This window comes from Channa argus, chromosome 2 (genome assembly GCF_033026475.1).
Source record: "Channa argus isolate prfri chromosome 2, Channa argus male v1.0, whole genome shotgun sequence".
Classification (NCBI taxonomy): Eukaryota; Metazoa; Chordata; class Actinopteri; order Anabantiformes; family Channidae; genus Channa; species Channa argus.
This window is the reverse complement of record NC_090198.1, coordinates 15,049,848-15,064,324: the sequence shown is the minus strand read 5'-3', so window position 1 is coordinate 15,064,324 and position 14,477 is coordinate 15,049,848. Positions and strand designations below refer to the sequence as shown.

The 14,477-nt window shown below is 38.3% G+C and overlaps 1 protein-coding gene across 7 annotated transcripts; it reads right to left on the bottom strand.

Moving 5' to 3' along the window:
- Positions 1–3,017: 3,017 nt before the first annotated feature.
- LOC137118224 (RNA-binding protein, mRNA-processing factor 2a) lies at positions 3,018–12,717 on the bottom strand. Of its 7 annotated transcripts, none has more exons than XM_067495736.1 (9): positions 12,206–12,717; positions 9,954–10,031; positions 8,623–8,661; positions 8,327–8,413; positions 6,767–6,917; positions 5,942–6,105; positions 5,750–5,827; positions 4,166–4,238; positions 3,018–3,312 (listed from the first exon to the last, which is right to left on the bottom strand). In XM_067495736.1, exons 1-8 carry the CDS (start codon positions 12,464–12,466, stop codon positions 4,173–4,175), a joined length of 924 nt encoding a protein of 307 aa, XP_067351837.1. In that variant the 5' UTR covers positions 12,467–12,717; the 3' UTR covers positions 3,018–3,312; positions 4,166–4,172. The 7 variants fall into 7 exon arrangements, with proteins under 7 accessions (XP_067351837.1, XP_067351838.1, XP_067351839.1 ...); XM_067495737.1 differs by having other exon boundaries at positions 5,957–6,105; positions 12,206–12,715; XM_067495738.1 differs by having other exon boundaries at positions 8,327–8,389; positions 12,206–12,710.
- Between the last annotated feature and the right edge of the window lie 1,760 nt (positions 12,718–14,477).

Sequence of the window (14,477 nt, the reverse complement as noted above, 5' to 3'; positions counted from 1 at the left end):
CTAAACCGCATGTTTTGGTTGCAGAAAAGTTCATTTGTAAAGTATAGCTGTCAAAAAAATGTGGTGCAGTACAATATATGTCACTTTTTAAATTCAGTAGAAGTTCCATGAAAAGAATTGAGTAAAGAACGAGTAGTGCACATTTGCACTTTATACAGTGCTTTAATAGGTAACATTGGATTGCTGCTTCTCGCCAGGTATTCAGACTTGGAAGATGCAATCTGAGAGACACAAGAAATGATACTGTCCGAAAACTAATAAATAAATAAATAATCTACAACCCCATTTCCAAAAAAGTTGGGACAATGTGTAAAATGTAAAGAAAAACAGAATGCAATGATTTAGTGTATTATGTGCATTCTGGTGGGGGGGGGGGGAAACTGTTGTAAGGGTTAAATTTTCCTTATGGAGAGAATTTTTGTGTCAATCAGCACAGTTTTCTGTGGACCTTAAGGCCATATGGTGTCCCACATTGTTCTTTACATAAAGAAATGGAATATGTTGTAATGGCCCAACTAGTCTTCTCACCTGAATCTAGTTGAGCATGCATTTAGTGTCCTGAAGGCAACCTGAGAGCAAAGCTCCAGTAAAAGCCTCCGCATCCTTCCAGATTTAATACAGTTATTGACTGCAAAAGATTTGCAACCAGCTGTTGAAACTGCTAACCAAAATTTTTTGTAGATGTTATAGATTGTCCAAGACTATTCCAGGGTGTTCCCTGCCTTTTGCCCAGTGACAGCTGAGACAGCTGTTGAGGTATTCCCTGTATGGGTGTAAGCTTGAGTAGTTTTAAATAATGATGCAATTTTGTTATAACCACGCTAAAAAAGTATGAATTATTTCTCATTTAATATTATATCCTTTCAAATGTGATGATGTTTATGGGAGGTAAGAGCTGTTTAAAAAAAACTACTTACAGTATGTGTAGATTTCCATGAGGGGGCAGCTTGTTCTCCCCAGCTGCTTTATCTGCCTGCTGATGTGGACAATGGGCCGCAGAGGGAGACAAAGTCCTGTATTAGAAAAACCACTCCAGAGCCCCAGTTCAACTTTCCTGCTGATTTATTATCAACTGAAAGAATCTTTCTTTTCCAATCATAACTCAATTTAAATTGGAATAATGAACAAAATATGGATACTTAAAATTGTAATCCAGAAACACCTTGTGGAAAAATATAATAATATAGTACCTGACCTCTCCTGTTTCTAGAGACAGAGGCTTCATCCTTAAATGAGTTCTTTGAAGAAATACACAAATGCCAACATGAAACATGAAACAGACTCGTGTTGTCTTGTTGTGCTATAACCTTAAAATTATCTGGATTTAATGAAAATATCTTCATTTTGAGTTACTACAGCCTGTGAAGACATCGTTAAAAAAAACTTTAACAAAATCACATACAGCAAATTTTATTTTTGTACAGTGTGTTACAAACTTTGTAAGTCTACAAGAAAGATACAGTTTTAGAGAACAATAATAAATGCTCAGTTAAGATATGTTTAGGTTTTCTCTAACTCAGGCATACAGCTTGTATCTACACATGGAGACAGAAAAAGAAAATGTTCTTCCTTCCAACTCCTAGCATCCCCATCTTCACACACTATTGATTTCATGTCAATCCAAATATTCTGTGAGAAAGTGATGTCAAATGACCCATTTTCTCCATGAAGGGCAGAGGGTTCTTGGGAGAACTATTTTCTTTTCCACACTTTTGCCTTTTTCCACCTGTTCATTTAGCTTTATCACAGTTTATTTCCTGTTAATTTCTCTGTACTAGTTTCCTTTACTCTCTACTCTGGACTTTTGGTCAATTAAAAAAAAAAAACACAAACGTGTAATTTATTACAGCCCATATTATTAAAGCCTCAACTTTAGTACTAATGATCAGTGGACTCTAATCTGTAGATTTAAGGAGATTAAGCAGCCACAAGGTGTCTCAACATTAATGTGATGAAGCATCAATCCTGAATATGTAATAACCTAACTGGAACAATATGGATAAAGGTTTGCAGTTAAACACCAGGACCACCACAATTAAGCAGCTGGTTGTACTGACAACAGTCACTTGTCTCCACAGCTGGTTGAGCAGAGCATCTCATCTCTTCTGACGACAGGGCTTGGAGGTCAGTTAATGCATGGATTCTTGCAAATAAAAGTTGGCTTGAATTATTGATGTCCACACAGTTCATTTCATAGTTAGCATAATATATTTGGGAACTTTGATTGGCTGCTGACTCTGTGCAGTGATAAATGACTGATGAACAAAATTGCATTAACTTCTTTTATTCATAAGATGGGAATAATTTTTACATCTTATGCACAGCAGATACAAAGACAAACATTCTCTAAACCACAAACTAAATTCCTCCATTACTCTAATCCTGCTTACCATTTCAAAATGCACCCACCCCCCCAAAAACAACCCTTGTCATTTGTAGTCCAGTTTCACATTCTGAAAGATCGTTTTACAGCAATCTAATTTTAGCAGAATGGCACAAGCCACGCTCAGAATACTTCCATTTTGACAGATATCCACTTCCCCTTTAAACAAATTGCACTCTTCTTTAAAACTACTTTAACAGGATTATAGGATCAAAAATTAACACCAAAAACACAAGAGACGACTAAACATCCAACTTATACAGGTTCATTATTTAGTTGCACAAAAATACATAAATATACATTACACAAAAAGTACAAAAATATTTGTACTTTTCATTGCTCAAATAATGACAGACATTGATATGATCATAAAGGACTGGGATCGTCAGAATGTAGGGATGCATTCACAAGGTCCATGCGAGATAAGCCATTTACACAACAGCCTAGCTTTCACAGAGGTAAGACCAAAGTTCTACAAAAAAAAAAAAAACATTTTGCTGTCTAGTCCAAGGTAAGAGGCAACACAAACACTAAGAAAATTAGGATACACCAAACTCTGCGTTCTAAATTCATGCCAAAATACTTTAACATGCAATGACATAACGCTTCTAAGCCTCCCAGGAGCAGCATTAACCCAGGGAAGAACTAGCTTAATAACAGTAACCTCAGCGGTTATGATCCATGGAGTTTGACAGGGCTTTGCATGAGGTTTCAGAAGTGCTAAGATGGTACCGCAACAGTTGCCGAGGATAAGCTCAGATTGTCGACAGCAGGGTGGCTTCAACTCAGACTCCCCCCAGAGACAATCGGGAAGAGATATAAATACTGTTTATAGTAATGCACATTTGTCCATTAAATAAACCTGATTAAATTAATAATGAGCTTGGCAAACCTCACTTCAGATGGACAAAGGTGTGGTTTCCAGAAGCCTAAAGGGAAAAAAAAAAAAAAAAAAGTTAGAAAAAACAAAAATCTTAAAAAAAACAAAAAAAAAAAAAACACACACACACCACACTAAACCTAACAAAGCAATCATTTTCAGGACAAAACAAACTAAGGATTTAAAAAAAAAGGATAAGGTTTATTTTGCATTTTTCCCCCCATACTCAAAAATACACAAACATAACATAATGTAGAATAATGTTCTAGTATCTCAATGTTCCCACCCTTCCCAACGCTCAGCCACAAACTGTGTCCAATGTACAATAATGAGAAAATCTTTTAAAAAGACCAACTTTCTGGCCACCTTTTTCCCCCCTTTTTTCAATTGTTGGACATTTATCTGTGCATTAATTCACATTTTAGATGCATTAGCAAACATTTACAGCAGCATTGTGCAATTGTGAGATTAACTCAACAACAGTGACCACATTTTACAGTAATTAAGTTTAAGTTTCAGCGATGCATTTAACAATGGAGGTCTATGACAGAGGACTAGGTTCTAGTAGGAACAAAAGCTATACTCAACTGTTTTAAAGTCATTATTTCACATTTATTGTGTAAATAAAAAAGTCTTGGGTCTCTAGTGCTACAGCAGAAGTCAGAAAATACTGCTGGTTTTGATTTTATGTGTGAACTGCTGACAGGAACGATGCAAAACACAACCTTATCCTTAAACACCACACCAAGTCTCGTCATTTGGGTCCTTTTCATTTAAGGTTTGGCTTTTGCAGTTCTCATTTAAACATTGTTTTGGAATCATCATGCATCAGGCTAGCAGGTAGTGGATAGTAGTGGGGATTGGCAAATCTAAAACACACCATTGGACCAAAGGTTACTCACTAAATATCTAACAAAACTGCCGGGACTTCCATCCAGGCTGGGAAGTCTCAGAGGGAGTAGGGTACCAGCGCATCTGAAGAAACACAAACATAGTCATGTATACCAGACCAAAACCAGGTTTTAGGGTTTAAATCCAATTCAGCAGATTTCATCCATTAACACTAAAATGTACTTTGCAGAGCTGGTTTAGGATGACTGGCTCTTTAAGCCCTGGTCACTGAAGCCATGGGAATGTGGGTCACATAGCAGCTCATTGAGGACAATAGTGCTAGAGTAATTAACGGCATGGAAATGTGAAGAGTTGAATTTTCAATGTGTTAAACATTTCCATTCGGTAGGAGCTGGTATCCCTGTACCTTTCCATACCTGTGACTAAACCCTGTGGCAGAATAAGGCCTCTGTTGAATCATGAGAGAAAAGTCCAAAAAAGATTATTAAACTCTGGGGAACATCAACAGTTGTTTGCAGACAATTGGAGACTTTTAATGTAACACTACTATGTCATGCAGTCAAGCTAACAAAGACAAGATTAAGTGGGTAGTGAATGCTGGGTACTTTAGGGATCTTTCACCAGATTGCAATTAAAAGGCTTCTCCCTCCCTCCATTTTGTGTCTACACAGTCAGCTTATGTTCCAATGGGAACGTAGACAGTAAGTTGGCACCTTGAGAGAAGGCCATCAACTTGACAATTTTTCCAAGCAAATACTTCACATTCCTCTGCCTCTTGTGCTCAATAAAATGACTTATGTCATAGCTGCCATTTTAGTGTAGCACTCCCCTGACAAGAAGTTAGCTCACAATGAACTTTAAATGACCCAACAAGAGAAATATTTTCCATTGCCATTGTTACCAAAAACCCTGCCCACTGCCTTGTAGTTGACTGCACTATTGCTGTAGTATTTAGACAGCAATTAGAAATCCAATTCATGTCAATTCTTTACCATCTTGGTAATGATTGGATTTTCAGCAGGCACGCAGTAACTTGTAATCAAGTTTAAAATTTTAACATTGTAAACTTGAGTCAAAAAGGAATTAAAGGAGTACATTTTTTCAGAGAGACAGTAATTATTTAAAATGTTAAAGCAAGTGGCAATTACCACCTGAAAAAAATTACAGAGCCTCAGTTTGTATCAAACTGCACGCAAGGCTCATCTAAGTTTCTTCCTGAAAGGATTTCCACCTCTTTTGTTTATGGTATAGACCAGATGCAAGAACCTCCCATAAAATAAATGTACACATCTGAGATTTGGCCCAAAACTGCCAGATGATAACTAAGGACAATTTAAACTAACTAAGACCATGTTAGTATGAGGTTACACTACCTCAAGGTATGTAAACAACATTCACTGGTGGCAGTCTAGACCCTTTCCCATTTCAAAATGACAAATCTTTGTATTATGAAAAAACTTGGTTTAACTTGCATGCAGCTCCCTTTTTCATAATATTAACAATGGGCACAAGCTGTGCCGCCAACATCATCTTGCAGACCAGATACCTGGATTGGCTTCAGCAACACAGGTCTTTGTTTTTCTAACAACTACTGGCACCATTTAAAAAATTGGAGCCTCTGCATTTCACCATACTGATTCACAAGTCAGACACTGGAAGGATGCATGTCTAATCATCTGATTTGGTTGCGTTTTAGGGTCAACTTCTTGTTGCTGTGATGGACAAAGATAAAAAAAAAATAAATTATGTGATTGTAAGGTTCCCAGTATTGTATAAACTAAGGTGTTCTAAAGAGTAAAAACAAAAAAATAGAAAAGAACACACACCGGTTGGTCCCTCACCTGGGCGTGGAGGGCTGCGGCAGCGGCAGCAGCCGCCGGATAAGTAAAGGCTGCATGAGGGAGACCTGGGGTCAGCTCTGTGGTGTACAGGGGATAAGGAGTCCAGGCATCAGGTGATGCTGGGATCAGTGCCGCCCCTGTCAGATCATCTGGGGAAGTACATGGTGGGAGGAAAAAAGAATGCTGACTGGCCTACACTTACAAGCTTGTATCAAGTACACAATCAGAGGCTAAAAATCTTTGATAGTGTATAAATCAAAACAGGTTTTATTACTTGCCACAATGTAGCTTTTCAGCCAATAATCAATAAATCGTACAGTCAGACAAGATTTAGCTTCCCATGTTCTATGTGTAACAGACATTCTGGTTCTGTACTGACACTCCTTTTCCTGTCAGGTCAGACTGAACTTTGACATGAGAAACTACTTTTTGCCACATCAAGTACATTATGCCAGGCAAAATCTGGTCTTTGGAAAGCTCACCGTTTTCTACAACCACCTGTCCAAATTGAATGAATCAAGCAGGTTTAAACAGAGCAGAGATGCCACTGCTGCCTAAGCCCTGCAAGAGTGGAAATATCCTAGCTGGACAGAAGCAAAGCGGCTGTTTAAGAGTCAAGATGACACATGCATGTGGCGGTGAGTTAGTCCATAATTTGTTAGAAACGGGTTTTTAACCCTTGCCCATTCATTTTTAATATATCAGTACATCTAAGACAGATTTTAAGAAGGGTGACAAGCGCAGTAGAGTACCGACATTGTCATGGTGAGAATGGATGAGAGCCTAGAGTGGTGCAGCCGTACAACTTACATGGGTCCCGTGCAATGAAGTGTGCTCCTAGAGCAGGGTGGATATTTGTGGGGTTCGGTGTGGCCATCAGCTTACTCTTTGCCATCTTCGTGTTGGCTTTAGCAAACTCTAAGCGCAGGGTCTGGGGACTTTCGGGGTCAAAACGGATACCCTGGGGGAGAGATGGAGGAGGGGGACATAGTATCGTAATGGAGGTGGGCAGAGTTTTAGGGGCTGTAGCTCAGTAGTCTCATGGCCTCCTTTCCTATAGCCATGTTTCAATACTCAGGATGTATCCTTTAAGCTTCCCTTGAACTGAACAGTGTTCTGTTCTCCTGTGGGAGATGGTAAAATACACCTTCTCCAACTGAATGCTTTCACTGAACTAAATCTCTTTACAAAGGTCATGCCAAGAAAAAAAAAAAGGCAGACTTAAGGATACAGTCCTGAAATATTTCAACATGCTTACATCTCTTTTTCCTCATGACGAAATCAAGAGAGCTGGCGACTGGAGGAGGATTTCACCCCTGTCGCACGAGCCAGGAGGAGAGGGAGATGAGGAAACGGGCCACTGGTGAGACTGAGTGGAATACTTTTAGGTGGTTTAACCCTGCTTGTGTTCTTGTGCCCTAAGCGTTGTGCCCACATGCAAGTGAGTAGTATTTTGGTGTATGTCTGTGTCTGTGTGTGACTGCAGGTGTGTCTAAGAGGTGATGCTCATAAGGAAGGCTAGGCTATGAGAGAGAGAAGTGTTAGATACTGCCAATGTGGGCTACTGGGTGAAAAAAAAAATAAGGGGTTACACTACGGAAGATGTGTTCAAATAACACTACACATGTGGCTATGGAACAAGTATTACAATAAAGCAGTGAAAGCTATACCAGACTAAGAAGATGTGTATCAAGGTCAAAGTAAACTACCGTAAGGCTACGGGATTCTGGCCTCTTTCCAAAATTGACCCTGCCATTGAATTATAAAAGACAAAATGGGTTGGCTTTGAGAAAATTTATGAGGAGGAAGAATTGTTTTAAGCTCCCAGTTATTCAGCTTTTAAAAGGGCAACGTCACCAATTTTCAACTTGCTCCCCATACTTTTAGGTTATAGTGTAAATATACAGTAATGCTTTTAAACTTTTCTCCAACTTCCCCTATTTTGAAATCTCTTCTTTTGAAATCTGAAAAATGCCTCTAGAAGGCATCACTTGGAGGAACCTTCAATTCAGATCAAGTCATCTTGTTGCTCACACTTTGGAGGTGGAGGTTCACACTTTGGCTCTTCCAGAGCTCCCCCAGAAGATATTATCTAAACTCCTAATGATGTAAATCTCCTCCGGGTGATGTCTTCTGGAGGCATTTTTCAGCCAGGAGAAATATTTTTAAATAGGGAAATTAGATGATAAAAAAAATCATTGTATATTTACTGAACTAAAACCATGGAGAGCAAGTAATAAATTGTCAAAGTTCCCCTTTAAGACCTAAATTTAAGAAATACAAAAGGAACATGTTCCAAGAGGATTTCCAAAAGGTGGAAACAGCAACAGGCTCAGAAATATACATCAACTAAAACAAAACTATGCTTACATTTAGTGCGTTTTTGGCAGCTTCAGCTCCAGACCGACTGTCAAAGGTTACAAACCCGACAGGCTGGAAGACAAAAGGAGAGAAAAACTGAAAAAAAAAAAACAACTGTCACAAAAACAGCTAAGAACATGCATTTTAACACGCATGTTTTAGCTGCATGCAAATCATGAACAGTCTAACCCAAAACCTCAGAAATCACTTATCTATATTAAGGCAAAGCTGACAATATAAGAATACTACAATGCGTTTTGTATTTCAGTACAACTTTAAGCTTCCACTGAGGTAAGTAATCTCACCTGTTTTGATGTTAACTTAATCAGTGACCCTTCATAACCCTGTGGGGAGAAAGATAGCCAGTTATCCACCCTGGAGTCACATGCAGAAGGTTAGGCATGAACACGTCAGGCTATAGCAAGAGAAACCTGCTTGGATTCACTGAGTTCAACAGCAGATTCTTCTGTGACAATGTATTTAATAAATTCATCTTCAAAAAAAAAAAAAAAGAAAAAAAAAGTACAATTAATGCCATTAAGGTTGTTAAGGGACAATCAAGTGTCTTCAGATAGGAGGTCTCCCACTTTGGCACCAAAATATGGACACTACAGATTAACTTCTAGTCACTTGTCCTTTAAAGTTAAAAGTAAGAGTAGGATTGGTTAAAGTATGAGTAAATTCCTGAGAAACAAAGGAAAATTTAGCCTGACCAGAGTATTGATTGATGGGATCTCTCCTGATCCTGATTTACAGTCATGGAAAATTAAACAACTTACACTGGCTGTGATAAAGCCCTAGCAACAATCCAGGGCAGATTTAATTTCAGAAGCTCAGAAAAACAAGTAGTAGAATACAGTTTTATGTAATATTAAAAAGTTTTCACTAAAGTTCATGCATAGAAAACGTTTGAGGCTTCAGTGAATTATTTAGGCCCATTGCACACAGTGCTGTGTGTACTGTAGAAAGAAAGGGCAAAAAGTAACAGGGTTACAATGGCTTAAGAAAACAAAGCATTTCAATTGCTTCCCAAAGTCTGTATGTTACGACAGGAAACAAATTTCTCTACATGTTTGATTGAGCTGGGTCACGGAGAGGGTTGACTGGCCAATGGTGAGGGCTACTCATTTACACATTCCACAAGATCATCCATGTGCGAGAGATACCACTTCCAATTTGGTTAGTTAGGACACGGGAGGGAGGGGCATTTATGGAACTGGAGCCCAGTCAAAAACAGTAATAGATAATACAATGGTGTGGCCTCATTTCCATATATGCAAATATCTGTACTTCTGTTGACAGATCATTTGATTAAAAAAAAAAAAAGAAAAGCAGTAATAAACATTCTATGGACTTAAGCAGAAAAAGGACAACATGCACAAACTAGACTACTACTTCAATAAAAAAAATAAAAAATTTAAACTCTAAATGTCTTCCTCTGTGCGCAGTTAATCCTCCTTGAAACATTTTCCATGACTCTTTTCCAGCACCTGGCACACAGCAGCTACCTTTGCTTTATTTTAGTGCATTTCAAATATAGATACACACACCAAAAATCCTAAGTGTCTCACAGGGCTTTATAAGGTCTCTCTAATCATCCTATTTTCTTAGAAATATATGCCATGTTGTAACTTACCTTAAAAGGTCTGAAAAGAAGGTAAAGTTCCCGTGGTTTGATATCAACTGGTAGGCCACTCACAAACAGTGTTCGTACCTGCAAACATGAAGAAATACTGTATTTTGTCATTTTGAAGGGACCATCTAATATGCGATGTCCCCACTTTAAAAAGTGTCATGTGGGATAAAAAGTGCAAGTTGCAAAGAAAATTAAAATTTACATTAAGCTAAACAGAAAATGTTATATCTAAAGGAGCCGTGTGATTGTCAAAAAACATTTTCATCTATAATAGTCATTTTTTTTACCCTAATTAAGGCCAAAGAGATCAGAAAGAGTGAAAATTATCCCGTGATGATTAAGGCAATCATAAAGTAGCCAACCTATTGTTTTTTGCCATCTCAAGAACCATTAAAAGCTCTGGACCACTGCTATAAGAGATTGACAGCAGATCACTTCATAAAACTAATGTAGAACATCCTTAGGATTTAATTTGTCATTAGAGGAACTAAACAGTCTTACTGCAATTAGAGCAAATGTCAATCATCTTGCTCCCTCTTTAAAACATTATAAGCCGATCAGTAAATAAACCTGGCCAATTCCTGCTGGGCACCTACTGGAGCCATTTCAAGGACCCCTGGACTCACCCTAACCAGACAATGGGACTGGTGTGTGCAGTCCAGTGTGGCTGGGGAAGTAAACAGTGCAGTCCAGGGCCCATTAAATCCCAGCCAGTAGGGAGGCCCTCAGTACAATGAGGCTGCCAGAGGAACAGCAGTGGACAACAGCGCTCAGCGTGACACCATTTCCTTCCTCTGACCCACGGCCCCAACCCTGCCGGCCCTCCAGCATTTTTCAGGTGCAGCACAGCAGCAATTCTCAGCCCTTTACAAGCCGGCACATACAACAATACACAAATTCAGACATTTTAATCTGTCCTGTGGCTTCACATTGATCACGCGACTCTGGGACTACATGTAAAAACCTGAAGCTGCGGTTAAGCTCATACACTGTTTTTAAAATGACATCTCAATTGCATCAGTTGCATAGTTAGGGGATTTCCAGAAACAAAGAAAACAAAACAACAATATTAATGACTGACAAGGTGGAGTATCTTTACAATGTTACAGGCCTCAAAAGGATTTAAAGAAGGATTTCTTTGTCTTTTAAATAAATCAGTGCTGCATTTGCTTGATCTTTGCAATTAATTAGAAAAAATGTAAGCCACCACAAATTAGATGGGTAAAGTCAAGTGATCACACAAGGCTTTGTTCTAAAATAATGGCACAAAAGGAGGACCGACAAAAGGCCCAGCGCTCCCTCCAGAAGGAGTCATTAAGAGGAAATATAGCTGGCCACACAGAAATGAAGAATGACAGCTGTGTGGAAACGTGTGGACATTTTGGATTTAATTCAATTAAAGTTCATTTTTAAAATCATAGGAAGCTAAAATTTATACATTTAGAGCCAAAATTGCAATTAAGTGATTAAATTTACGTTATAATTTCCCGAAGCCATGAATCCTCTTCACAATTAGGGGGGAGGGAGGCTGAATTTAACCTGCATCGTACTAGGCATCTTATCTAGTTTGGCACCTAAGTGGAAACTTACCCAGGGAATGTCATGGCATAAATCGTGAATGCAAAGAAAGAATAAAAAAAATAAATGAATGTTTCCGGCTCTATATATATTTAATGGTTTTTTAAATTTAGTCAGAAGGTTCGGATTTTTCTCGTCTGATTTTCTTTTGTTAATGACAGGTACATTTAATTACAACGATTTCTGTGAAGTATACTGCAAAAAGTACTGCGACAGCTGATTAAACAGTATTACAGGACAAGGCCAAATAAAATAAAAAAAATAGGACATCTTAACTGAATTTCCATGGCTGCTTTTTGGAGCCAATAATCCGCACCTGTAGATGCTTTTTCCTTTTTACTTTTGGAAGACATCCTAATACCATTGTTTGCAGTGTTATAACTTAAGAGTCCACAGGAGGTGCAAGAATACCGACGTTTCCCCTTAAACTCGCGCCTTCCGTTTAACATGTCTTCATCCTAAAAACTGCTTCAGGAAAATAACCTAGAACAAAAAGTCCAAGAGAGCAACTGGATTTCACACTGCGCACACACGCGTACAAACAAATCTTCCAAGAGATTAAAAAGCATTAATGTGTGGCCGGAAACGCGGTCGTACCGAGCTGTCACTGGACGTGAACCCCACCGGGATCAAAGTCCGAGCTGGTAAACGAATGAAACTTTTGCTCCACTCACCTCCTCTTCGATGGAAACGTTGTTATTCGGCTCCGCGTCGGCTTTGAGACTCATGGTGACGGTGGCTTCAGCTGCGGCTGCACAACGTAACAGGTTTTTCTTTGTCGAGTGAGATTTCCCCCAAGTGCGTCTGAAGTTACAGTGAAAGTCCTGGTGGCGTTTGAACTTGAGGAGAGAAGATGTGCCGAGGTGAGGTCGTGCTGACGATGACGGCGAGGTATCCGAAGAGAGTTTGGTAGCAGTATTGCGAGAGAGAATCATTCATAAAAAGGAGTAAGAGGGAAAGAAAAAAAACACAGACAGGCGCTAAACTAAAGGTGAGAAGGTGGATTTGTGCTCCGTGTGTGAGGGTGAAAGATGGGGAAAAGAAGTGCGCGTAAAAAACACAAAGCCTCTGCGCTCACATCAATGCCCTCAGCTGTGGGATAGTGCGGAGGAGGAAGAACAAGAAAACTTTTCTCATTGGAGCGCGTCGCTCTCTCTCGCTCTCTCTCTCTCATCCACCTCCTCCTCCCGCTGCTTTTCAATTAGGTCATCAATTATGCTGGAGTCCGCTGTGAGCCGTAATCAAACTGCAGATCCGCCTCAGCTGTTGCAGGAAGACCCGACCCCTCCGCCATCGCAGAGTCTGTAAGACCCGGAGAGCCAATGGTAATTTAACACAAGACCCTCAACTTTAGAATTTACTCTGCTGGTATTATTATTATTATTATTATTATTATTATTATTATTATTATTATTATTATTATCATCATCGTGTAGCCTAATACATTGCATTTTGTTACAATTCCCAATAAATAATATTTTTTTTCTAATTTAATTTGGGATCGCCTCTTTATATAAAATATATTAATTTATATCTATTTTTTTAATTTACCTTTTATGTCTTTTACCTTTTATTTTATATGATAAAAAACACTGTGAACAGAGTGCTTTAAAGGGATGGACAGTAACTGAGTACATTCACTTACGTACCAAATATGAGTACATATGTATTCCAATTTTATCCTACCACAGGCTAAAATATTGCCCTTTTTACTGCAGCTGACTTTGCGCATGAAGCTTTTTAAAATCTGCACTCGTTTCACAGTAAATTAAACCACCAAGTATAAAAAGTGAGTAAAACCCAAATGAAAATTGTGATTCTTCTTTAAATAGTTTCTTTTAATATTATATCAGGCTTAAATGTAACTATATACTGTATAGTTTTGCTTGCATATCGGCATAATTTTCAAATTTTTTCATTTATTAAAATATAAGATCTCAAAAATTTCACATCTGACTATTTATGATAGGATTATAATTAGATGTAGAGACTGCAGCTAAATTGAGTTCACATTAAAATAACATTATCACAGTAAACAAAGTATAAACTGATATTTTGCGTTTTGAACAAATGTTTTGTAGGTTATTGTATTTTATCTCATTTGGCAGCATAAACATATGCCATAAATTATATTTTTCTGTCCCAGCACAAAATCAATGGATAACATCAACCTGATGAACCAAAACTTGGAAACACTTGTAAAACACATTTTTGCATAAATAAAAAAGTTGCAAAGAGGATATAAATATAGATTTGGCTTTACTGTATTTCATTAAATAAACAGAATCAAATATATACAGACCTTGTTTTCAGTAATATTGAAAAAAATCATTACTGGTGCCAATTATAATAATATTAACAAGAAATCTAGCCTGTGTGAGTGAAGCGGGTGGAGAAATGGTCTGTGTTATGTATTGAGGCTCTGGACATGAGCCCACCATGCAGTGTGTTTCCTCACAATAAGGCAGCTCTCAAAGGCCACACAGTTTCCTGACTTTGTATAGGAACACAATCAGCTCTGCAGGTTGAGGAGCTGCTGCGGGGACAGACATATTCAAAATGTACATCAGCCATCCAGTTTAAAAATAGTAAAGCTCTACTGTGTTTTTGAACCAAAGCGTAAAAACAGACGCAAAGAGGGATGCTGTCAGATGCTCAGATGAAACGTGTTTATTAGGAAAACATGCACAAGGCTTCAGTGTCAGATGAGCTATTAAACAATGAAACATAAAACGTTGACCTGTGGTAGACAATGTGGTAAATTTGGTTAAAGGCTTCATGAAACAGGATCTGGAATGATTCTTAAAAAACTGCGTAACTTGACAGGTGGACAGAGTAAGAAATTTTAGCAAATCATCTTTGGAAGGTTGTGATGGGCATTTCCCAGCTTTTTCTGACATTTATAGATCAAAGAATTCATGAAAAATAATCTGCAAATGAACTGCA

Bases quoted from the DNA above. Each gene is read 5' to 3' on its own strand.
- LOC137118224 (XM_067495736.1), bottom strand. From the start codon at position 12,466: ATGATTCTCTCTCGCAATACTGCTACCAAACTCTCTTCGGATACCTCG. The intron at 8,662-9,953 runs GTAAGTTACAAC...TTCTCCCCACAG, and splicing joins TTCTTTTCAGACCTTTTAAG to GGTTATGAAGGGTCACTGAT. The intron at 4,239-5,749 runs GTATGGTGAAAT...GTGTTTCTTCAG, and splicing joins AGTGTCTGACTTGTGAATCA to ATGCGCTGGTACCCTACTCC.